At 40.9% G+C, this 24,453-nt stretch overlaps 1 protein-coding gene across 1 annotated transcript in view; it reads right to left on the bottom strand.

The window, feature by feature from the left end:
• Nucleotides 1-24,453, bottom strand: part of LOC120989621 (fibrillin-2-like) — a 159,282-nt gene that overhangs the window by 17,799 nt on the left and 117,030 nt on the right. Inside the window, exons 44-61 of the mRNA XM_040417837.1 lie at nt 24,185-24,310; nt 23,940-24,065; nt 23,737-23,853; nt 22,275-22,403; nt 20,420-20,539; nt 20,183-20,308; nt 10,376-10,528; nt 9,340-9,405; nt 8,535-8,660; nt 7,352-7,471; nt 7,003-7,122; nt 6,268-6,399; nt 5,833-5,958; nt 3,723-3,929; nt 3,501-3,626; nt 3,265-3,387; nt 1,994-2,110; nt 1,607-1,735 (exon numbers count right to left, since the gene is read on the bottom strand). Of these exons, the coding sequence (XP_040273771.1) occupies nt 1,607-1,735; nt 1,994-2,110; nt 3,265-3,387; nt 3,501-3,626; nt 3,723-3,929; nt 5,833-5,958; nt 6,268-6,399; nt 7,003-7,122; nt 7,352-7,471; nt 8,535-8,660; nt 9,340-9,405; nt 10,376-10,528; nt 20,183-20,308; nt 20,420-20,539; nt 22,275-22,403; nt 23,737-23,853; nt 23,940-24,065; nt 24,185-24,310 (2,289 nt within the window). The remainder of the gene's footprint in view (nt 1-1,606; nt 1,736-1,993; nt 2,111-3,264; nt 3,388-3,500; nt 3,627-3,722; nt 3,930-5,832; nt 5,959-6,267; nt 6,400-7,002; nt 7,123-7,351; nt 7,472-8,534; nt 8,661-9,339; nt 9,406-10,375; nt 10,529-20,182; nt 20,309-20,419; nt 20,540-22,274; nt 22,404-23,736; nt 23,854-23,939; nt 24,066-24,184; nt 24,311-24,453) is intronic.

Raw genomic sequence — 24,453 nt, 5'->3', positions numbered from 1 at the left:
CTGCAGGCACTCTCACATACACACTCACTGTCACATACGCAGGCACTCTCACATACACACTCACTGTCACATATGAAGGCACTCTTACATACACACTGTCACATATGCAGGCACTCTTACATACACACACTGTCACATATGCAGGCATTTTCACATACACACACTGTCATACATGCATGCACTCTCACATACACACACTGTCATACATGCAGGCACTCTTACATACACACTTGTACACATGCAGGCACTCTCACATACACACACTGTCATACATGCAGTCACTCTCACATACACACACTGTCATACATGCAGGCACTCTCCCATACACACACTGTCATACATGCAGTCACTCTCACATACACACTGTCATACATGCATGCACTCTCACATACACACACTGTCATACATGCAGGCACTCTCCCATACACACACTGTCATACATGCAGGCACTCTCACATACACACTGTCATACATGCAGTCACTCTCACATACACACACTGTCATACATGCAGTCACTCTCACATACACACACTGTCATACATGCAGGCACTCTCCCATACACACACTTTCACACATGCAGGCACTCTTACATACACACTTGTACGCATGCAGGCACTCTCACATACACACACTGTCATACATGCAGGCACTCTCACATACACACTTGTACACATGCAGGCACTCTCACATACACACACTGTCATACATGCAGTCACTCACATACACACAGCAGCAGTAGGGTTTTCCTTCCTTCCTTCCTCCCTTACTGATTAGCAGAGCTGACTCATTGGAGGAGAGCCTGTCAGCACTTTTTAGTGACAGTTTTTTAGACCATTTAGCACTCCTGGTCAGTAAGGCTGGGTCCACATGTTCATATTTTCGAGAAAATCGCGGCAAAATGCAGTGTTTTTTGCTGCAATTTTGTAAAAATCAGACCCTGAGGACACAGCCTTACTAACCAGGAGTGCTGATTACACTAAAACCTGTCAGCCCTCCTAGGAATCAGCCCCTGAGCATCACTTTATATTTCAGTCTGAAGCAGTGTCATACATAGAGAAGTAAGGGCCCCATAGCAAGGATCTAACAAGGCTCCCCACACAGGACATAAGGGTTTCTGCCTAAACCCTTTTCAATGATCCTTTGGCCATTTTTCCACTGCCTCATTTGCTTAAAGTTGTTCCTTTAGGGCCAACCTGAGGCTCTCCAGCTGTTGCAAAACTACATCTCCCAGCATGTCCAGACTGACTACAGGTATCAGCCTACAGCAGGGCATGGTGGGAGTTGTAGTTTTACAACAGCTGGAGATCCACAGGTTGGCCATTCCTGTTTTAGAGGGTAGTGTTCTGACCAAGATTTCACCTCCAGTAGAAGGGGATGATCCCAACTAAGACTGGGCCCCTCTTGCCCTGGGCCCCATAGCAGTCGCATGGTCATGTTAGTTACGCCCCTGGTCTGAAGTTCTGGAAGGGGGCCCCACTCACCAGTGGAGCAGTCCAAGCTGTATGGCGCCAGGCCCCTGTGCAGCTGAACCAGCTGCACAGGCGGTATGTCCGCCTCTGGGAATATCCTAAAATGAATAATTAGAAGAAATGCGCTTTTTTCTAACCTTCACAGTTACTGCCTGTGCTGTCCAGGGAGAAGCCTTTCTGACATTCACAAACAAAGCTGCCAGGGTTATTCTGGCAAGTGCCACGAGCTCCACACAAGGTTGGCTGAGCGCTGCACTCATTGTTATCTGTGGATAGAAGCATCTGATTAGATATACACCTATTAGATTATACATCTAGTACATACATATCTATATATAGATAATTACTGTTTGTTAGTATGGTTTTATTTCCTGTAACATTATTTAGATTTATTAACATACCATACTATCAATATGGTTGTTTTTTTTTAGTCCCACTACTGGTTGGCCTGATTTTCTATTATTGTCACAACATTCCCAATGACACACATCTTAAACATGATAGAAATGTATTGATTTCCTTACCAATGCATGAAGACTGGTGTTGGGTAAATCCAGGTGGACACTTGCAGTTGAAGCTTCCAATCGTGTTAACACATAGGAACTGGCAATTGTGCTGTTTGGTTGAACATTCGTCCAAGTCTGTAAAGTTATATTATTATTTAGAGGCTGAAATGTATCCATGTGACTTATTAAATCTCACACAGCTTTTATTTCTCACTAACTGTTTCCATCAAACCACTAGTCTAAAGCAATTGCTGCTTAAAAGTCATACTTGGCCTAACTAAACTAAACTTGCATACCTGTCTATACACTGCTCAGCTAGAGACATCATTTAAACTACTGGGCCCAAGTGTATAATTCTGTCACCTCTGACAAGAACTATTAAGTAAAATAAAACATGAATAAGACAGCTGCCACTGACTCTAGATTAGTAACGTGTGTGTTGATCCTCAGCCCTGCTTCCCAAACTGGCAGTGGAATGCATTGACAGGACTCCTGAGCATGCAGCCATAATGGAGAAGACTCCAGGAGGAGTCCTCTCAATACATTCCACAGCCAGTTTGCAGCCACACAGCAAGGAACAAGGTTGATCATTGACATAAAAAATGACTTATCTGGAGTTAGTGGCATGTGTTCTGTTCATACATTACTGTACTTAAAGGGCATCTGTCAGCAGATTTGTACCTACAGTGTGCTTGGTTGCATGTGTGCTTGGCAGCTGAAGGCATCTGTGTTGGTCCCATGTTCATACGTGACTGCATTGCTAAGTAAAATTATGTTTTAATATATGCAAATGAGCCTGTAGGAGTAACAGGGGCGTTACTGTTACTTCTAGAGGTTCTGCTCTCACTGCAACTGCTGTGCCCTCTGCACTTTGATTGACAGGTCCAGACAGTATAAACTTCACCACACCCGACCCTGTCAATCAAAATGCAGATGACACGGCAGTTGCAGAGAGAGCAGAGCCTTTAGGTGTAATGGCGACAGCCCTGTTGTTCCTAGAGGCTCATTTGCATATAATAAAACATAATTTTCCTCAGCAATGCGGACACATATGAACATGGGACCAACACAGATGCCTTCAGCTGCCAAGCACACGTGTAAAAGGTCAGCCAGTTTCATAAGTACAAATCTGCTGACAGGACTTGGCTTTAATAGGGCTTGCCATAGTTGACAGATACCCTTTAACAAAACCTTAGAGCATATATGGTTACTGCTATAACAACTATTCTGCATCAGCCAACATATTGGAGCTCTAAGCTGTAAATAAAAAGGTAGTAGGTTTACATTACCTTTACATGTTTTGCCATCTTCTTGTAGAATGTATCCTCTAGGACATGAACACTGGTAGCTGCCTTCTGTATTCTTACATATAAAGTTGCAGGGTTTAGGAGATTGGGCACATTCATCGAGATCTGCATATAAAGGCAAATGGTTATATGCAATGAGTCTTTACTATGCAAGTATGCCTGACCTGTTTCCACAGATTTCAAATATTTATGGTTCTTATAATAAAAATATGTCTTACCAACACAAGTGGTCCCTGTGAAGTCTGTGGTATAGCCCAAATTGCAATGACAGCGGAAAGACCCAATGGTGTTTATACACTGGCCGTTTTTGCATAGATTCGGCAGAACTTTGCATTCATCAATATCTAAAGAAGGAAGTTGATGAAGCATTAGTGTGTTATGAAAAGTCATATCAAAATTTCTTTCATTGTTAATTAGTTCTTAAATGTCACTGTTTGTACCTCTTCCATCAGTGGTGAAGCCAGGACCATGTGGACACATCTTTTTATAAACTGCAGTTCCTGGGAGGGGACACAATTCACACTGGTTGCCCCAGCCTCGACCTCCATTACAGCAGCACTCAGATTTGGTGACCATGTTACGATTTGTAGATGAAAGCTGGCACATTATCTGTAGAACTTCAGTGAAACAAGATCCTTGACGGGTGTCTAGAGATGAAAATGAACAATAATTATTTTGCATTGTTAGATTAAATGGTAATGTGTGTAATGCAATGGGAGTGGACACATTGTGTGTATGAATGAGTTTGAATTGGGGCTATGTCACCGCCAGCTCTCTGAGAAGGTCTGGCAGACGTTCTTCTGTACCTCTTGCATGATGTTCTTTGTTTTGGTTTCACTTTGTCATCTCCTTTCCTTCTCCCAGCTGTCACCTATTCACACTAATTGTCTCCCTTTATATTCCCTCCCATACTGCCTCACTTTGCGGTTTATATTAATTCCTGGATTGAAGTGATCACTGCTGGAGACTTCTGTTACTGCTTGTTCAGATAAGTCCTTTCTTGTATTGTGTTTACTTTCTGGCTTGATTCTAGGCGACCCTGACTCCCTCCGTATTAAGTGCAGGGAGCCGGTGGTCGTGTCCCCTCACTATTATAGGGTTTTCAGGTGTCACACAGTCTAGGTACGAGGTCATGCAATCGTCTACCTCTGAGACCTTTGTATGAGCTTAGCAGTCAGGGTGAGCTCTTAGGGTTTTCCAGGGGTCACCTTTATGCTCCTTAGTTTGGGATCAAGCCAGTCGGATGTTTATCCATAACTTCCAGCTATCTGCAATATCATCCATGACATGCTACTTCCGAGGGTGTTATCAAGGTTGTCCCCTGGTATTCACTCTTTCAACTCCATATGGGAATCTGGACTTTGCTGCAGCGGCCACCAGGCCACTACCTCTTAAAGGAGAGGTCAGAAGCTGTTGACCCAGGTGGGTCAAAAGATAAAGGTACATGGCACCTAGTGGTCAGGCAGAAGTGTGGTCAGAGGACAAGCCAATGTCAGGAGAGACAGAATTTGTGCAATATGGCAACAGGTTGGGCATGTGGCATATGGTCAATTCAGTGATCAGGCAGAGTTCAGAACTACGGCAGAGGTCATAATACACAATACAAGTACAACTGTACAAGTACAACTTACAGTAACTATACAAACTAGGAACTCCTTGCTCAGGCACCTTAGGTGCCATATATACCCTATGCAACACTGGAGACAATGCACACACTGGTCATTTAAGAGTGTATTAGAAGGCAATTTTTTTTAGTTATTGTTATTGGCTCTTTCCCTTTAATTATTATATATTATTACCTTTAATTATTATTTGTTTAATGTAATGCGTTAGCTAGGTACAACATGCAAAGTCTAATTGTTATTTGTCTGATGACCACCAGGCCACTCACAGGACATGCATATGCAAACTGGACATCTGAGGAAGAATGGCTGAAAGGTATAAACTTCTATGTGTCTGAAAAAAAGCTTTAAGCTCCAGGAGATTTTTGCGACTACACCTTTCATATCACATTGGGCGTCAGTCATGCGCTATATTAGTAACATGGCCGATTAGAGTTTGCTCGTTGGCTTGTTACACAGGGAGAGTGAATCTTTCTTTTTTTACTTTACTATGTATGTGATCATTTTAATATGTCTTTTATGTATTTTATCACTTTCTAGTAAATTCTTATTCACTTGAGCCTATGCTAAGCTTAATTTATTCCTGGATATCAGAATCAGGAAAGGAAAGATTTAGGAAGAGCACACACGTGCATCCTATGGGTACATGCATCAGCCGCAGCAGGAGGAGGAAGATGGAGATTGCCGCAAGCAGCATGGAGTGTGGTGCAGTGTGAGGTGTGAGTACTCTGGTGGCCATGCCTGAAAGTATATATTATGTATAAAATTTTGTAATTATGTATATATTGTTGGCTATTATCCTTTTATTTATAAAGCTGAATGTTAAACATTGTCTGCATCAAAGTATGTAAAATTAAAAATTGAAAATGAGTGATATAAATTAAAACAGCCCAATATGTACTAACATGATATTAACATGAGTACTCACCAATACATTCTGTTCCAGAGGCGCTGACCTGGAACCCATCATTACAATCACATCTGTAACTTCCAATGGTATTCACACAGCGTCCATTGGGGCAAATACCCGGCTTTGTGCGACATTCATTTTCATCTGGTTTAATGTATAATGCCAGAAAACATGACTTAGTAATTATTCTCAAGGCAGAAGAATAAACATATGACTTGGCAGTTGTTCATACTGTTAACATGAATAATAAGTAATCAAACAAACCACAAATATAATAATTAACAGGATGTTATCAAGTACTGTATGTTTATATAGTACTGAAACTAACCAAAAATACATGATATTGCCCACAAGGTTTAGAAAGGTTATATAAATACACGCATTTCTCCACACAGACGTGTTAAGTGGTACACAAACTACATCTCAATGTGAAATTAAATAACTACAACTCACCCATGCATCCTTCGCCATCGGGGCGCCTCTGCATTCCAGGTGGACAAATACACATAAATGTACCAATGAGATTCTTGCACATCATGCCTTTGGATTCACAGTCATGTAGACCTTCTGCACATTCATCCAAATCTGAAATAGAAAGGTATATGGATATCTTCTTGAAGTCTAGACTAAAACATCGTTAGCACTTCCCTCAAGTTCGCAGAGACCATATTAATAATGTCTCACCTGAATAACCATTTTATATTTTAGTCTGTCTATTGCATGCTTATGTAAGACAACAATAGTAATAGTACTAGTAGGTAAAGAAATGTGTACATTAAATGGGCTGGTCACAATCATTTATTTAGGAGGATCCTCAAAAGATAAGCTGATCACTGGGTGTCCTGCTGCTAGGACCTGCATCCATCATTGGTAATCTGTGAGGGAACTCAATAGCAATTAGTTTGCAGCACCACCACATGGGAAGTGAAGCATTATGCTTCATCCACTGAAATCAATAGGATGTCCATGTAAAGCACAGACATGTTGGGGGTTGAGAGAGAGTCTTGATAGATGCCGTCTACTCTGGTTAATTAATAGGAACTGTCCTCAATTAACCCATAATACCCTAAAAGGATATTTGACATTATTGTAAAACTTCATATGCAGGTAACATTGGGATTATCATGGGCCAATGGGCAAATAAAATTCATGGTTCATACACGTGTATTTACAAGGTCATTATCATACCTTTGCACATGCGGCGATCTTCTCTTAGGGTGTAGCCAGAAGGACATGTGCATTCATATGATCCATACATGTTTATACAACGGAAAGCACACAGCAGGGGGTTTGTGCACTCATTGATATCTGAAATACAGTTAGAAAGTTTGTGGACAATATAATACATGTGTGTACCCCATATATGCCTCATTTACTTTACTTTCCAGTAGAATGTCAACAAAGCTCTACTAGCAACATTAACAGTACTAAAGTCCAGTTAACATGTTCTTTTTTTTATTTGTCATGCAATTAGTTTTCCTTGATCTACATGTGGAAGGGCCTTTCTATACATTTTCTTTATTTTTGTTGCTGTTACCTTCACAAGTCATCATAGGTCCAGGTTCAAAGCCTTCATCACAGGCACATTCAAATCCTCCAATCACATTAGTACATGTTCCATTGCCGCAAGGGTTCCCGATGGAGCACTCATCCGTGTCTGCAGAATAAGTCAAATAGACATTACCCTCTCTAGAGTGCAACCTTTAATACCTAACATCTTTAACAGTAGTACAGTTATAATGGTATTGCCAGAACAATGCTCCCTGTCTACTAGGTTCAGTGGTACTATGCGTGTTTAACTTTTATACATTTAGTCCAGTTTTAGTGTAGAGAGAAATGCAAAGAAAAGAAAGATCCCCCATTTTAGTAATTACTGACCCAAATTTTGCTTCTCTATTGATTTAATGCCCTTAAGGATAAGGTACATCAGGACAAATCATGTCTATATACTCAATTAGAGTGTATGAAGATCATAGAGGGGACTCCATTTTTAGAGAGGTAAATAAGTGAAAATATGTAAATCGCACCATACAGCTATGTCTTAAGGTCCCTTTAGATGGAACAATTTAGCAGGCAATTGTCAGGAAGGAAGTGTTCCTTACCGGTAATCGCCTTCTCGTCAGTGGAGGAGACTGCTGTATTTACATGCAGCTATCTCCTCCACAGTAGAGGAGGAGCAATCGCTAAGGCCATCGCTTGTCCCCATACAGAATCATTGTGTGTTTAGATGGTACGATCTGCTGCTGTCAAACAACAATTCAATTACGATTTTGGATAGGTTCTCATTTTGTAGAATCATACATGTCACTTAACGAGGGCCCTCATAGCTCTCTCTTATTACATTTAGAAAACACAAACATGTTAAATTGTAGGCATTTTTACGCTTTCTTGTAAAAACTCTTTCTTTCTTATAAACTGTCAACCTATGTACTGTTTAATTCAATCTTATCAAATTTGTATTCATAGACCAGCTATGAGAATTCAGAATCCGATTTTTTACGACGTCTATTGACTAGCCAATATGCTTCAGTCTGAATCGCTTGGCCATGTGTGCATTTAACTTTGATGCCTCTACCATTCCATACAATATCCTCAGACCTTCAAGTAATTCAAATGGTGTTGGCAATACATGAAATAAAGGTCTGTGTAGTGTGCAGAATTTTCACTTTTATGCAAGCTTTTCTATGTTCAACAAAAAATACGTTGTCCAATATACTCACCTACGCAGTTAACTCCTGTGAAGTCAAGGTTATATCCAAATGGACATTCACAACGGAAAGAGCTATCGGTATTAATACAGATCCCATTGACACAAATTCCAGGAGTCTCAGCACATTCATTGACATCTAAATGAAGAGCAGAACAGATTCATAAAGGATTTAGCAATAAAACATTGCTCTATTTTTATTTGTATTTTTAGATGTTCCATCATTTTACAGAAAAACGTAGAGAAATATTTCCATTTCAAGGGGACTTGTTTAATGATGACAACCTCGATCCAAATAATAGGGCAAATGGATGTCATAAAGGGTGATCCTCCACTTAGACTCATCTATGGAGAGCCATTAAAAAAGAGCAACACTCACTTTGACTGAACTGGCCCAACCATGAATAGCTGGCATGTAATACAACATATATAATGGCAGCCACAACTACTTCCATCCATAGGTTTCATAAGCTGATCCAGCGGGCAGCTGATTACTGGGTTGGCTTCATTAGCGAAAAGTGCTTTCAGTTGACTTCATTTGGTTTCTGTTCTATCAGGTTCTATTACATTTGACAAGCAGCATACTGTAGTCTACTAAGCTACTCTACAGAGATCTTTCACTATATATTAGGCTTCTGTTTTGACATAAAAAACGGATCCATCAGGAAAGGAAGCATTGATTGAATCTTAGGCGTACAACACAGTCAACACAATTATAGCAGAGACTGCTCAAATAGCAAAATTGGAGCTTACTGACAAAGAGCATGGCGGCTGTGCGTCATATGTTATGTAAGACACTGCTTGCACTTATTTCCTACCTTCTCTGGTGTCAGTTCGGTCTTGAACAGAACCATGGCCATAAGGACAAAGATCCTGGAAAGCCACTATAAGAAAAGAAGGAATGAGAGCAGTTATTAACATCAAGAGACACCCCCGAAAATGTTATACATCTAATCACAGGGAACGTATCGCTTATATGTTTTTACAGATTGAGGCTACCTGCACATGGGTGTGGGTGGACTTGCAGTAATTCTGCATTCATTTCCGTGTGGGTTTCTTTGCATTTCCATGTTACTTTTAATTTGGTTCCAGATTGGATGCAGATCTCACACTCCCATTGAAAAAGGGGGAAATCAGCACCAAATGTCACACAAACAGTTGACATGCTTTAGATATAAAAATCTGCATGGCAGGTCAATTTCCCCACAGAAGAAGAAAGCAAAGTGTACTTGATATTTGTCTGTCACTTTGCTGGTGCTGTATTAAGCTTTTCTGCACGTAAATCTGTGTGGGAAAACCGCACGTGATCCGCAACATGTGCAGGTAGCAGACATTTTACCTGTTCCTCTGCTGACATCATCCTCAATAATATACTGTAAGAAACTTCAGACACAAAATAACCTATCAACTTCATTGGGAAAGTGTGGACATGCTCTGTGATATGTGCAGAGAGGTCATTGTACCGGGAGGAATCAAGCTGTGTCCATAACTTATTGTCAATGATGTTATCAGCCTCCAGCTATACAACATAGGCTGCGCTATATTGTTCCAAAATTACCATAGAAGTCAATGGGAGGTAGAAAAACAGCAGACCACAGCGAGTTATGCTGCTTAAGTAGCTCCTAAGTTACGGAAGCTCACTGTGCTAGACTGCTTTTGTAACTTACATTGACTCTTATGGTAGGTATGGAAACAATATGCCATGTTCTAATGTTAGACCCCTTTAAACTACTCAGCTTATCTATTATTTGTGTGAATGTTATTGCTGGGACAGTTGGTGCATTTCTAGAGAAACACACTCTGGTTGAATCATTTCCATAAATATTCTTCTTATTTTTAATGTCTGAGTCTTACCACTTGATTCTTGTGGGCACAGCTCACAGGGATCTCCCCAGCCTTCTCCAGGCATGGTGCTACAGCAACACCTTGCTTTTGTGGTATTGAATGCTTTAGGAACGGAACATTTTCCATTGTCAAATCGAGTAAAGCAGAAGCTTTGACGGGTGTCTAGTAAGAAATACACATATCATTTAGTAAGTCTTTTATACATCAGAAACTTATAAGGTAAGATTGACATATATCATATTCAGAACATCTATAGGAAAATGTAATGTGAATATTGCTTATATGATTAGTGCATAATTAAGTCCATTATGTTACAAGAGGTAACAGCACTTCCATTATATTTTGGAACCCCATACATAAGGAAAATGTAATGAATAGAAAATGAGTGTCCTTTACTGCAACCTTTGCTTTATTACCATTATTAATACATTTGATATAACGTTAAGAACAGTTGGGGGCTCATACTAGGACGAAATGGATAATGGAGGGTTCACTATCATCTGGGTCACCCAATCCCAGTATAAAGAGAGATACATGGAAATGTTAAGATAGGCACTCCTCCTTCTGATGTATGAAGACAAATCTTTAATAAATTAAAAATACAATGGCATATTATATAAAAAAACATTTAAAAACAATTAGTGCATGATATCGATATCATAAAAGAAAAAAGGAAAACAAAAAGAGTGTATACAAATGTATAAATAACATATAATGATGTTAGTTGATCTAAGCTCAATTACTAGTTTTACATAATAAAAAATAAATATATATATATACAAAAACATACATAAATGTGTACATGCATGCATAAAGTACACATACATGTATTTTTTGTATATATATATATATATATATAATTTTTTTTTTTTACATTGTGTAGAACTACTAATTGAGGACTTAGATCAACTAACATCATTATGTCATTTATCCATTTGTATACACCCTTTTGTTTTCCTTTTTTCTTTTATCATGTTTTCTTATGTGTTCTTTTATGATTTGTTTTCCTTTTTTCTTTTATCGATATCATGCACTAATTGTTTTTATACGTTTTAATATATAATATGCCATTGTATTTTTAATTTATTAAAGATTTGTCTTCATACATCAGAAGGAGGAGTGCCTATCTTAACATTTCCATTTGATATAACGTGTATCCGATCCAGTATTTACTGTAAGTACTAGTTATGATTATATGCACACTTTGTGGTTTTCCTTGTTGGGTATAATTTTATTTCCCTGGAATTTACATTAATAATGTATATGTTTCTTATAATAATTACATGTATTAACATTGTTCAGGAAAACACTTTAGATTCATATATTGGCAACACTGTGTTTAATATTAATCAGATATGTATCAATCTTTAAGGGCTCATATATATAAACGTATGGCCATGGTGTCCATGTTGTGGACCGCAAATAGCGGTCCGCAATACACGGGCACCTTCTGTGTGAACACCGTGCTGTGGTGCACTTGAATGGGTCCACGATCTGCAACATACGGCAAAAGATAGGACATGTCCTATCTTTTCTAGTGGAGGCATGGATCAGAAGCTCACGGAAACACTTGGAAGTGCTTCCATAGGCTTTCAGATCAGGGCCTCCGCACCACAAAAGAGAAGACAAAATCTTTTGCCATATCTTCTGAATTGGGTGGTCAAAACCCCTGGAAAAGAGCATTGTATAATGTGAAATTATTCAAGCCAGCAAAGGAGGTAATATGGACAATCACAATACATTAGTCAGTGCCTTGTATTAACTTTGTCTACATGATAAATGTCATCTGCTGAAGCCACTGTTGGGCTCGGGTTCTTGGGGCCCAACAGAGGAAATGATTCTCTGGACCCAAACACTATATTGTCAATAAAGTCTAATACATTTTGAATCAAAGAAATATATCATAGTAGCTATTAATTATCTCCAAAAACATCTCCAAATGTGTTTTTTTTTTTCATTCTAGACCTTTGGGGCTCACTATGACTTCTGAGACTGGGCCCACAGGAGGATCCTATGGTACACTAGTGGGCCAGTCCGACCCTCACTGAAGCGAGACACCCCATTACTTAGAAGGAGGCAGTTAGAAGAACTTTGGTTGCCCCTGGATTTAAAAACTCTGTTTTCTTGTATACATTCATACTATGAGTAAGGTCACATATTGCGTCCAAAATCATTAGTGTTTTTTTAACCACCTCCGGACCGCCTAACGCAGGATTGCGTTCCGGAGGTGGCAGCGCTGCGCAGAGTCACGCATATACGCGTCATCTCACGAGAGGCGAGATTTCGCTCAAAGCCGGCCCGCGCATGCGCATCGCGGGCCGGCAAAATTAAAAGAAGTATTTCGTCACCAGCCTGCCAGCAACGATCATTGGCTGGCAGGCTGGCGATTTTCAAAAAATCCAATCCAAAGTCATATAACAGATCATATTAGTAAATATGATCTGTTATATGGCTTGTCTGCTCCTGTGCTGGTCCTTTTCGTCGGTTGGATCCAGCACAGGAGCAGACTGAACTGTGAGTACACCAACACTACACCTTAGCCCCAGATCACCCACCTGCACCCCAATTAACCCTTTGATAACCCCTTTGATCGCCCCTGTCAATCACTAGTGAAAGGAAAAAAAGTGATCAGTGTAAACTGTCACTTTTCTTTTTTCACTGGTATTGGCTGTTTTAGCCGGTTTTAGGGATAGTTTAGGCCCCTTGGTTAGGTAGTTAGCGTCAGTTAGCGCCCACCCCACCGCACCGCAGTCACTTTTATTCGCTGTTTAGCGTATCGCTAATCAGCATTTGTACTTTTATAGTATCTGTAAGTGATCAAAACTGATCACGGTCAGATCTATAATAGTATTAGTGTCACCTTAGCTCGCCCTCCACCCAAAACGCAGTGTTTGCCCGATCAGGCCTGATCGGTCGCCCACACGTGCGTTCACCCACGCCCGCCCCACCGCAGTGACAAAAAATATATATTTTTTGATCACTGCACATTCATTTTACACGCACTGCGGCGATAAAAAAATCAGTTTTGATATTTTTTATCAACCGCAGCAGCCTCCGGTACTTCGCTAGCCTCCCCTTTGTAAGACAGGTTTGCTTTTTTTCTTGGGTAGTCTCAGGGAATACCCCTAAATTTAGTAGTCCAAAATGTCAAACAGGGGGTATTCTTCTGAAGAGGCCTACAGGATTCTGACCCAGTCGGATGAGGAGTGGGAACCCTCATCTGACGAATCTAGCGGGTCAGAATATGAACCTGTGGAAAGCAGTGGCTCTCTGACCCAAAGTTCGGACGAGGAGGTGGAGGTCCCTGGCAGCACCAGGCGTACTCGGCCCCATGTCGCTAGACCACAGGTTACGCAGGATCCGCTTCAAGAGCAGCAGAGTGGGGCTGTCGCTGCCGGATCACGTGGTGAGGCATACACCAGCAGCGCAGCCCTTCCTGGACCTAGTACCAGCACTGCCGTACAACCTGGTGAAGTAGCGAGCACCAGAAGGGCAGTTGAAGCTGGTACGGTGGCACGTGCACTAGTTACCCCGTCGCAGCCACCGCACGGACAGGCCCGTAGAGCCCCTAGAGTCCCTGAGGTGCTGGCAAATCCTGATTGGCAGTCACCAACTTCAGCCGCACCAGTAGTTCCCCCTTTCACCGCCCAGTCTGGAGTTCGGGTTGAGACGGCTCAAATCGGTTCGGCCCTGGGATTTTTTGAGCTGTTCTTGACTGCGGAGCTCTTGGACTTAGTCGTGGCAGAGACCAACCAGTATGCCACACAATTTATAACCGCAAACCCGGGAAGCTATTATGCCCAGCCTTTCCGGTGGAAACCAGTCCAAGTTTCCGAACTTAAAATTTTTTTGGGCCTTCTCCTCAACATGGGCCTGACAAGAAAGCATGAATTGCGGTCATATTGGTCAACGCACCCAATTCATCACATGCCCATGTTCTCTGCTGCTATGTCCAGGACACGATTTGAGACCATCCTCCGTTTTCTGCATTTTAGCGACAACACCACCTCCCGTCCCAGAGGCCACCCTGCTTTTGACCGGCTCCACAAAATTCGGCCCCTCATAGACCATTTCAACCTGAAATTTGCAGATTTGTATACCCCTGAGCAAAACATCTGCGTAGACGAGTCCCTAATACATTTTACCGGACGCCTTGGCTTCAAACAATACATCCCAAGCAAGCGTGCCCGGTATGGGGTCAAATTGTATAAGCTCTGTGAAAGGGCCACAGGCTATACCCACAAATTTCGGATCTATGAGGGAAAAGATCAGACCCTGGAGCCGGTCGGTTGCCCTGACTACCTGGGGAGCAGTGGGAAGACAGTCTGGGACTTGGTGTCACCCTTATTCGGCAAGGGGTACCATCTTTATGTGGACAATTTCTACACAAGTGTGGCCCTCTTTAGGCATTTGTTTCTAGAACGGATTTGCGCCTGTGGCACCGCGCGAACTAGTCGCGTGGGCTTCCCCCAACGGCTTGTAACCACCCGTCTTGCAAGGGGGCAGAGGGCTGCCTTGTGTAACGAAGAACTGCTCGCGGTGAAATGGAGAGACAAGCGTGACGTTTACATGCTCTCCTCCATTCACGCAGACACGACAATCCAAATTGAGCGAGCAACCCGTGTCATTGCAAAGCCCCTCTGTGTCCACGACTATAATGCGCTCATGGGAGGGGTGGACTTCAATGACCAGATGTTGTCTCTGTATTTAGTTTCCCGCAGAACCAGACGCTGGTATAAGAAGGTGTCTGTATATTTGATTCAATTGGCGCTGTACAATAGTTTTGTTCTCTACAGTAAGGCTGGGAGAACAGGATCCTTCCTCAAATTCCAGGAAGAGATCATCGAGAACCTCCTTTACCCAGGAGGTTCCGTGGCCCCATCCACCAGTGTAGTTAGTCGTCTACACGAGCGACATTTCCCCAGTGTCGTTCCTGGTACCTCAACCCAACCGTCACCCCGAAAAAGATGTCGTGTCTGTAGCAGGAGTGGAATAAGGCGTGACACCCGCTATTTCTGTCCTGACTGTGCTGACCACCCTGCCCTATGCTATGGAGAGTGTTTCCGGAAGTACCACACACAGGTACACCTAGCATAGGGATCACATCTCACCAGGACAGGCACACAGGGCTATTAGGGCCCATTCACTCACAGCTGCTGCAAACCTCTCCTTTCACCTGGGATAAAGTGCATAACGTACTTCGCCACATCTTTGGGCGATTTGCGCTTTGCACATTGTCCCATGGGGAAGGAGAGGTTTGTTCTATAAAGGTAAAAAAAACTAAACAAAAAAAAAAATACCGGTAAGTAAAAAAGTTAAACGTTCAGTTAAAAAAGTTTAAAAAAAGTTTCTATGTTCTGTTCAACAGTTAATAAATTTATTGCGTTGCGGCCTGGTTTTTTCTTTTTTGTTTTGTTTTTTTTACCTTTCAGGTGGACCAACCGATCGACTAGCTGCAGCACTGATGTGCATTCGGACAGAAGCATTGCGCTGCTGTCAGATTACACGCAAGTCGGTGTATGCGGCGCTGCAAGACGAGATTTCTCCTCTGCAGTAAAAGATACGTTTGCCGAGGCATATGAGCTGAGGAGGTGGCGGTGTTCATATACTTTGGCAAACACTTTGTATATATAAAAAAAAAATCCCGGCAATGATTTATTCATCCACATCGATTGATGTGAATGGAGAAATCTGGTTTGCCAGGGCATACGAGCTGAAGTGGGTATGGATGTTGGGCGGAGCTCCTATGTCCTGGCAGACGCCTTTCCCCTCCTTTTTCTTTTTTTGGCAGAGATTTTTTCATCCACATTGATCGATGCGAATGAAGAAATCTGTGCCGTTCATTTTTTTCTTTCAGCCCAGAGGCTGAACGGAAAAAAAATATCTCATTACCCGTATGCTCAATATAAGGAGAATAGCAGAAACTCCTAATGCTGGGCATACATGTAATGATTGCGGAGACCCTCAAATGCCAGGGCAGTACAAACACCCCACAAATAACACCATTTTGGAAAGAAGACACCCCAAGGTATTCGCTGAGGGGCATATTGAGTCCATGAAAGATTGAAATTTTTGTCCCAAGTTAGCGGAAAGGGAGACTTTGTGAGAACAAAATCAAAAAAATCAATTTCCGCTAACTTGTGCCAAAATTTTTTTTTTTCAATGAACTCGCCATGCCCCTCATTGAATACCTTGGGGTGTCTTCTTTCCAAAATGGGGTCACATGTGGGGTATTTATACTGCCCTGGCATTTTAGGGGCCCCAAAGCGTGAGAAGAAGTCTGGTATCCAAATGTCTAAAAATGCCCTCCTAAAAGGAATTTGGGCCCCTTTGCCTACCTAGGCTGCAAAAAAGTGTCACACATCTGGTATCTCCGTACTCAGGAGAAGTTGAGGAATGTGTTTTGGGGTGTCTTTTTACATATACCCATGCTAGGTGAGATAAATATCTTGGTCAAATGCCAACTTTGTATAAAAAAATGGGAAAAGTTGTCTTTTGCCAAGATATTTCTCTCACCCAGCATGGGTATATGTAAAATGACACCACAAAACACATTCCCCACCTTCTCCTGAGTACGGAGATACCAGATGTGTGACACTTTTTTGCAGCCTAGGTGGGCAAAGGGGCCCACATTCCAAAGAGCACCTTTCGGATTTCACAGGTCATTTACCTACTTACCACAAATTAGGGCCCCTGGAAAATGCCAGGGCAGTATAACTACCCCACAAGTGACCCCATTTTGGAAAGAAGACACCCCAAGGTATTCCGTGAGGGGCATGGCAAGTTCCTAGAATTTTTTTTTTTTTGTCACAAGTTAGTGGAAAATGATGATTTTTTTTTTTCATACAAAGTCTCATATTCCACTAACTTGTGAAAAAAAATAAAAACTTCCATGAACTCACTATGCCCATCAGCGAATACCTTGGGGTCTCTTCTTTCCAAAATGGGGTCACTTGTGGGGTAGTTATACTGCCCTGGCATTCTAGGGGCCCAAATGTGTGGTAAGGAGTTTGAAATCAAATTCTGTAAAAAATGACCTGTGAAATCCGAAAGGTGCTCTTTGGAATATGGGCCCCTTTGCCCACCTAGGCTGCAAAAAAGTGTCACACATCTGGTATCTCCGTACTCAGGAGAAGGTGGGGAATGTGTTTTGGGGTGTCATTTTACATATACCCATGCTGGGTGAGAGAAATATCTTGGCAAAAGACAACTTTTCCCATTTTTTTATACAAAGTTGGCATTTGACCAAGATATTTATCTCACCCAGCATGGGTATATGTAAAAAGACACCCCAAAACACATTCCTCAACTTCTCCTGAGTACGGAGATACCAGATGTGTGACACTTTTTTGCAGCCTAGGTGGGCAAAGGGGCCCACATTCCAAAGAGCACCTTTCGGATTTCACAGGTCATTTTTTACAGAATTTGATTTCAAACTCCTTACCACACATTTGGGCCCCTAGAATGCCAGGGCAGTATAACTACCCCACAAGTGACCCCATTTTGGAAAGAAGAGACCCCAAGGTATTCGCTGATGGGCATAGTGAGTTCATGGAAGTTTTTATTTTTTGTCACAAGTTAGTGGAATATGAGACTTTATATGGAAAAAAAAAATAAATAAAAAAATCATCATATTCCACTAACTTGTGACAAAAAATAAAAAATTCTAGGAACTCGCCATGCCCCTTACGGAATACCTTGGGGTGTCTTCTTTCCAAAATGGGGTCACTTGTGGGGTAGTTATACTGCCCTGGCATTCTAGGGGCCCAAATGTGTGGTAAGGCGTTTGAAATCAAATTCTGTAAAAAATGACCTGTGAAATCCGAAAGGTGCTCTTTGGAATGTGGGCCCATTTGCCCACCTAGGCTGCAAAAAAGTGTCACACATCTGGTATCTCCGTACTCAGGAGAAGTTGGGGAATGTGTTTTGGGGTGTCTTTTTACATATACCCATGCTGGGTGAGATAAATATCTTGGTCAAATGCCAACTTTGTATAAAAAAATGAGAAAAGTTGTCTTTTGCCAAGATATTTCTCTCACCCAGCATGGGTATATGTAAAATGACACCCCAAAACACATTCCCCACCTTCTCCTGAGTACGGAGATACCAGATGTGTGACACTTTTTTGCAGCCTAGGTGGGCAAAGGGGCCCATATTCCAAAGAGCACCTTTCGGATTTCACAGGTCATTTTTTACAGAATTTGATTTCAAACTCCTTACCACACATTTGGGCCCCTAGAATGCCAGGGCAGTATAACTACCCCACAAGTGACCCCATTTTGGAAAGAAGAGACCCCAAGGTATTCGCTGATGGGCATAGTGAGTTCATAGAACTTTTTATTTTTTGTCACAAGTTAGTGGAATATGAGACTTTGTAAGAAAAAAAAAAAAATCATCATTTTCCGCTAACTTGTGACAAAAAATAAAAAGTTCTATGAACTCACTATGCCCATCAGCGAATACCTTAGGGTGTGTACTTTCCGAAATGGGGTCATTTGTGGGGTGTTTGTACTGTCTGGGCATTGTAGAACCTCAGGAAACATGACAGGTGCTCAGAAAGTCAGAGCTGCTTCAAAAAGCGGAAATTCACATTTTTGTACCATAGTTTGTAAATGCTATAACTTTTACCCAAACCATTTTTTTTTTACCCAAACATTTTTTTTTTATCAAAGACATGTAGAACAATAAATTTAGAGCAAAATTTATATATGGATGTAGTTTTTTTTGCAAAATTTGACAACTGAAAGTGAAAAATGTCATTTTTTTGCAAAAAAATCGTTAAATTTCGATTAATAACAAAAAAAGTAAAAATGCAGCAGCAAAGAAATACCACCAAATGAAAGCTCTATTAGTGAGAAGAAAAGGAGGTAAAATTCATTTGGGTGGTAAGTTGCATGACCGAGCAATAAATGGTGAAAGTAGTGTAGGTTAGAAGTGTAAAAAGTGGCCTGGTCTTTCAGGGTGTTTAAGCACTGGGGGCTGAAGTGGTTAAATGACTTTTTTTGGATGTTTTTATATATCAAGAATGCCTTATAGTTTTAACATTCCTGGTGCCATACACAGCAACCACTAGAGGGAGTGTGGGAGCTTACTTCATGTCATTAAATAGAGTAAGATGAAGTAAGCTTCTAAGATCCCGCTAGTGGTAGTGCATATAGCCAGCATGTTATGTATCTTTTTCATCTATGTCTCTGAAGCTCTGCATCAGAAAAACAGAGCTCTGACCCTATAAAAATATATTAAGAAAATGATCAACACAAACATTTGGACCTATAAATGGCATGATAAAAGGCAGACATTTACTTTTGGCTAAGTTCACATCTGCTTTGATTTTTCAGTTATCATGTTCCGTCAGAGGAACAGAAAAATAACCCAACTTGTGTGAATAGGCTATTTTCAGCATCACTTGTGTCAGTGTGCTTGATGCTAATGTCTGTAAAGCGGTGCGGAATATAGCAGCACTATAAAAGAGGGTAAAATAAATAAATATTTGAAGAAAAAAAATCTTATCTCTTTTACTTATATTTCCACCAAAAATAACAGAGAAATGGCTGAACTGAGCTTTCCACTTTTAACTGAGCTTTCCATTTTTTTAATATTGAAGTCAATAAATGTCAGATAAAAAGTTCAAGTGCTGTTCAATTCATATCCATTTCTCAATCCAACAAATCAGTTATAAAAAAAAGATGCAGATATGAACTCAGTCTTAAATTTTTTTAAAAATGGAAACAAATCTGGTCCATAGATTTGTTCATGTTGGCTATAATATGGACAGAATGTTGACTACAGAGTTGATCTTTTAAATGGAACACTCACCAAAGCAACGTCGTCCATTATCCGATAGGACAAATCCTGGAGGACATACACACTGAAAGCTTCCAGGGGTGTTAGTGCAAGTTCCAAATAGGCAGATGTTTGGTTCGTCTTCGCATTCATTGATATCTGGAGAAGAAATATTTAAATAGCAAGAACTCCCAAACGTTCCAACATATATGTGAAGACACATATATGCCATTCAATAGGTTTATATTGTCTATATATGACTGCACTTACCAATACAATTATCATTCTGCACAGCATATCCTGGAGGGCAGATGCAACGGAAAGATCCTTCCAGATTTTGGCAAGTACCAGGAGAACAGGTTCCAGGCAGGCTAATACACTCGTTAATATCTGAAAAACAATCCAATATCATTCAGCACTATCTTCATTGTGCTTCATTTGATAAAGATGGACAAATGTTCTATACTCTTTATGTTAATGAATTTTTATAGCTTGTAATTCTCCCTCGCTTAGGCTACTTTCACACTTGTGTTTATATTTTCCGATATTGAGATCCGTCATAGGATCTCAATACCGGAGAAAAGCGTTTCCATTTTGTCCCTATTCATTGTCAATTGGGACAAAATGTAACTGAACAGAACGGAATGCTCCAAAATGCATTCCGTTCTGTTTGGTTGCGTTCCAATGCCGGAGAACAAACCGCAGCATGCTGATGTTTTCTTTCCGTCCTGGGATGCGGAGCAAAACGAATCCGGCATGACCCACAATGCAAGTCAATGGGGATGGATCAGTTTTCTCGGACACAATAGAAAACTGATCCATTCCCCATTGACTTTTAATGGTGCTCATGACGGATCATTGCTATGTTAAAGTTAATACAACCGGATCCGTTCATAAAGGATGCAGCCGATTGAGATATTTATGTGCAGACCATTGGTAGATCCATCTTAGGGTCTGTCCACATTACAGTTTTACCCCAACATACATGCTGGGCAGAAAGGATGCAAAAGCATAGTACACTACATTTTTCTATCATGCACTGTGTAGCAAAAGCATATATGTTAAAGGGAACCTGTCACCGGGATTTTGTGTATAGAGCTGAGGACATGGGTTGCTAGATGGCCGCTAGCACATCCGCAATACCCAGTCCCCATAGCTCTGTGTGCTTTTATTGTGTAAAAAAAACAATTTGATACATATGCAAATTAACCGAAGAGGAGTCCTGTCCCTGACTCCTCTCACATGCAGGACTCATCTCAGGGTAATTTGCATATGTATTAAATCGGGTTTTTTACACAATAAAAGCACACAGAGCTATGGGGACTGGGTACTGCGGATGTGCTAGCGGCCATCTAGCAACCCATGTCCTCAGCTCTATACACAAAATCCCGGTGACAGGTTCCCTTTAAACATAGATTTTGCTACTCATATAAGGTGACTCTGCCAATGATCTGTGCATAAACAGCTTGAGTCTATGGTCAGCTTACTTGTCACATATATGTGTCCCTCACATATTCAAAACTAATGAAGTATATGGATGTCAAGCAGAACCTCACCACAACCCCCTTCGGTCATAACCGTTAAAGGCTACCTACACCTTTGGGGGCAATTTTTTTTATTATTGCATTGTACTAATTTTGAGCTAAAATATTTTTTTATTAAAGATTTTGTACCACTGGCTTTATGCAGCCTTGAGTTTCTCTAGTAACAGGATCTGATGAATTTCTGTTCTGAAAGGCAGCTCACCTGACCTGATCTCTGACATTATAAACACTCATTATAGTTCAATCCTTATCTTACTGATAAGAACATGACTTAAGTAAGTGTTTATGATGTTTTAGTAAGATAAGGTTTATTAGATGATCAAAATGAAAGTAGGATTCATACATCTAGAAAAACAGTTAACCCTTTGTGACAGAATGGTTCAATGTTTTTAAAAAGGACCAATTGAAAAAATGATTTTTAGCCCAAAATGAGTAACATGCAATAATAAAAAAATTGCCCTTGACAACATGTCAATAATGGGAACAAAACTGCTGTAAAAGCTTCTAGCTGCTATAAGAATACAAATATATAGTCATAAAAATATTTTTTGTACAGTAGTGCAGAGTGTCCACCCACTTACCCACGCAGTTCTTTCCATCAGGAGTTATCTCATATCCTTCCTGGCACAGACATTGGAATGAGCCTACATTGTTGATGCACTGTCCGTTTCTGCAAACTTGTCCAGCAAGGGAGGAACACTCGTCTATGTCTGCAAGGGTACAAAAAAAAAACATAGGCGGGTCACTATTAAAGGGACTTTTCAATCAGTGAGAGGTATTTTGGTAGAATTTTAAGCTGTTTTCTTTTTTTATTTCGGCAATACTATGCTAATTAAATTAGATACGCAATGCATAAAATTCCTATATAGATAGCAATCCCATTGTTATTTTACTGCTGCTTTGAGGAGTTATTTGAAGGCTAATCCACATGAAAACAGCAGGTGTTCAATTTAGGAAGACAATATGACAGCTCTATTGTTCTCTTGATAGACCCACATATAGATGTCCATAGAAGAGCATTGCACTTATCAGTGTAAGGCCTCATGCACACGGCTGTGTTCCGCGGCCGAGAGCGGTCCGTGGTAACCCGGCTGGGATTCCTGCTGACAGCAGGAGCGCACGGCGTCATTGGTTGCTATGACGCCGTGCGCCTCATGCCGCCGCTGCTGTACAGTGATACACTGGTATAGATCATACGAGTGTATTACTGTACAGCAGCGGCTGCATGACGCGCACGGCGTCATAGCAACCAATGACGCCGTGCGCTCCTGCTGTCAGCAGGAATCCCAGCCGGGTTACCACGGACCGATCTCGGCCGCGGAACATGGCCGTGTGCATGAGGCCTAAGGCTGCTTTCACACAATCAATTGTGTTTGTCAATATTTGGTCAGTGATTTCCATCAGTGATTGTGAGCCAAAAACAGCAGTGGAAGTTACACAGATATAAGGTATGGAACGATTGGCACCTGTTTTGTGCTTTTGACCCACTTATGGTTTTGGCTCACAATCATTGATGGAAATTGTTGACCAAACACTGTCTGTGAAAATGGCCTAACGTGTGGTGTTCTAATTGAGTCAGTAATCCCCCCTTCCCTCTATGGTTGTAGTGACGGTCTGTAAACTAAAAGGAGAACATTAAACGGCCTGGACAGGAAGTAGAATTAATAGAATGTCTATCCAGAAAACCTAAAAAAAAATCAATGTAAAAAAAAAATACATAGAATACTCATATGTAGGTTGCTAATATGTGATAAAAATTGATGGAAGTGTCCCTTTAAACAAGTTATTTTATCTGCTGGTGGATATACATAGCAGAAGACCATGCGTGCTATTTCCAAAATCAACAAGAATCCTTTTCTATTACTAAATAGCTAGAAATATGTCATGTGAATAGACCTCAAAAGTAATATTACTGCATAACCTGATTGCATGGGCTTGTTATTCCCATGAATATTATAAAGAGATGTTTTATGAGAAACAATTTATTTCTCTTAATTCTATTCTATATAACAAAAAGCATATATTGTGTAAGCATTGCCTTACCCATGCAGTCATTGTTGTGAGTTAGTTCGAAACCAGGGAAGCAAAGGCAGTTATAGGATCCAACGGTGTTCTTGCAAGTACCATTACCACAAGGCTGACGATCACACTCATCAATATCTAAAATTTAGAAATAATACATATTGAGTAGGAGCAATCCATGCTTAACATATCATTTCACTTGCTAGCAAAAATTGGTCACGTACCCATGCACATGGTTTGGTCTGCACTTGCTTTGAAGCCGTTGTGACAGATACAGATGTAGCTTCCAGTTGTGTCCACACATGTTCCATGGCTACAGACATTGGGAATTTCATTGCACTCATTACGGCCTATAGAAAAAAAGCACATTTTTAGCTTTATGCTGTACAAATGCAAAGAACCGAATATTATAATTCTGAATGATGTGAAATAATCAACCTATGTGAAGGTCATTTTGAAATATACTGACCTACACAAGCACCGCTGGGGGACAGCTTGTATCCACTGGAACATTCACAGCGGTATGATCCCGGGATATTAATACAATCTGCATTTATCTGGCACAGGTTCTCGCCACTGCTGCACTCATCAATATCTGTCAATGTATCAAAGACAATGAATGCATTTATACACCTTATGGACCATAAAACACATTTCCATGACACTACTTGCTCAAAGATAGCTTCCGTTGCTATAAATAAAGAAAGCAGATAGAAGAAGTTAGAATGACTCCGGGCA

The sequence above is a fragment of the Bufo bufo genome, chromosome 2 (assembly GCF_905171765.1).
Source record: "Bufo bufo chromosome 2, aBufBuf1.1, whole genome shotgun sequence".
NCBI lineage: Eukaryota > Metazoa > Chordata > Amphibia > Anura > Bufonidae > Bufo > Bufo bufo.
Note: the sequence above shows the minus strand (reverse complement) of the source record. Positions and strands in the feature narration are given on the sequence as shown.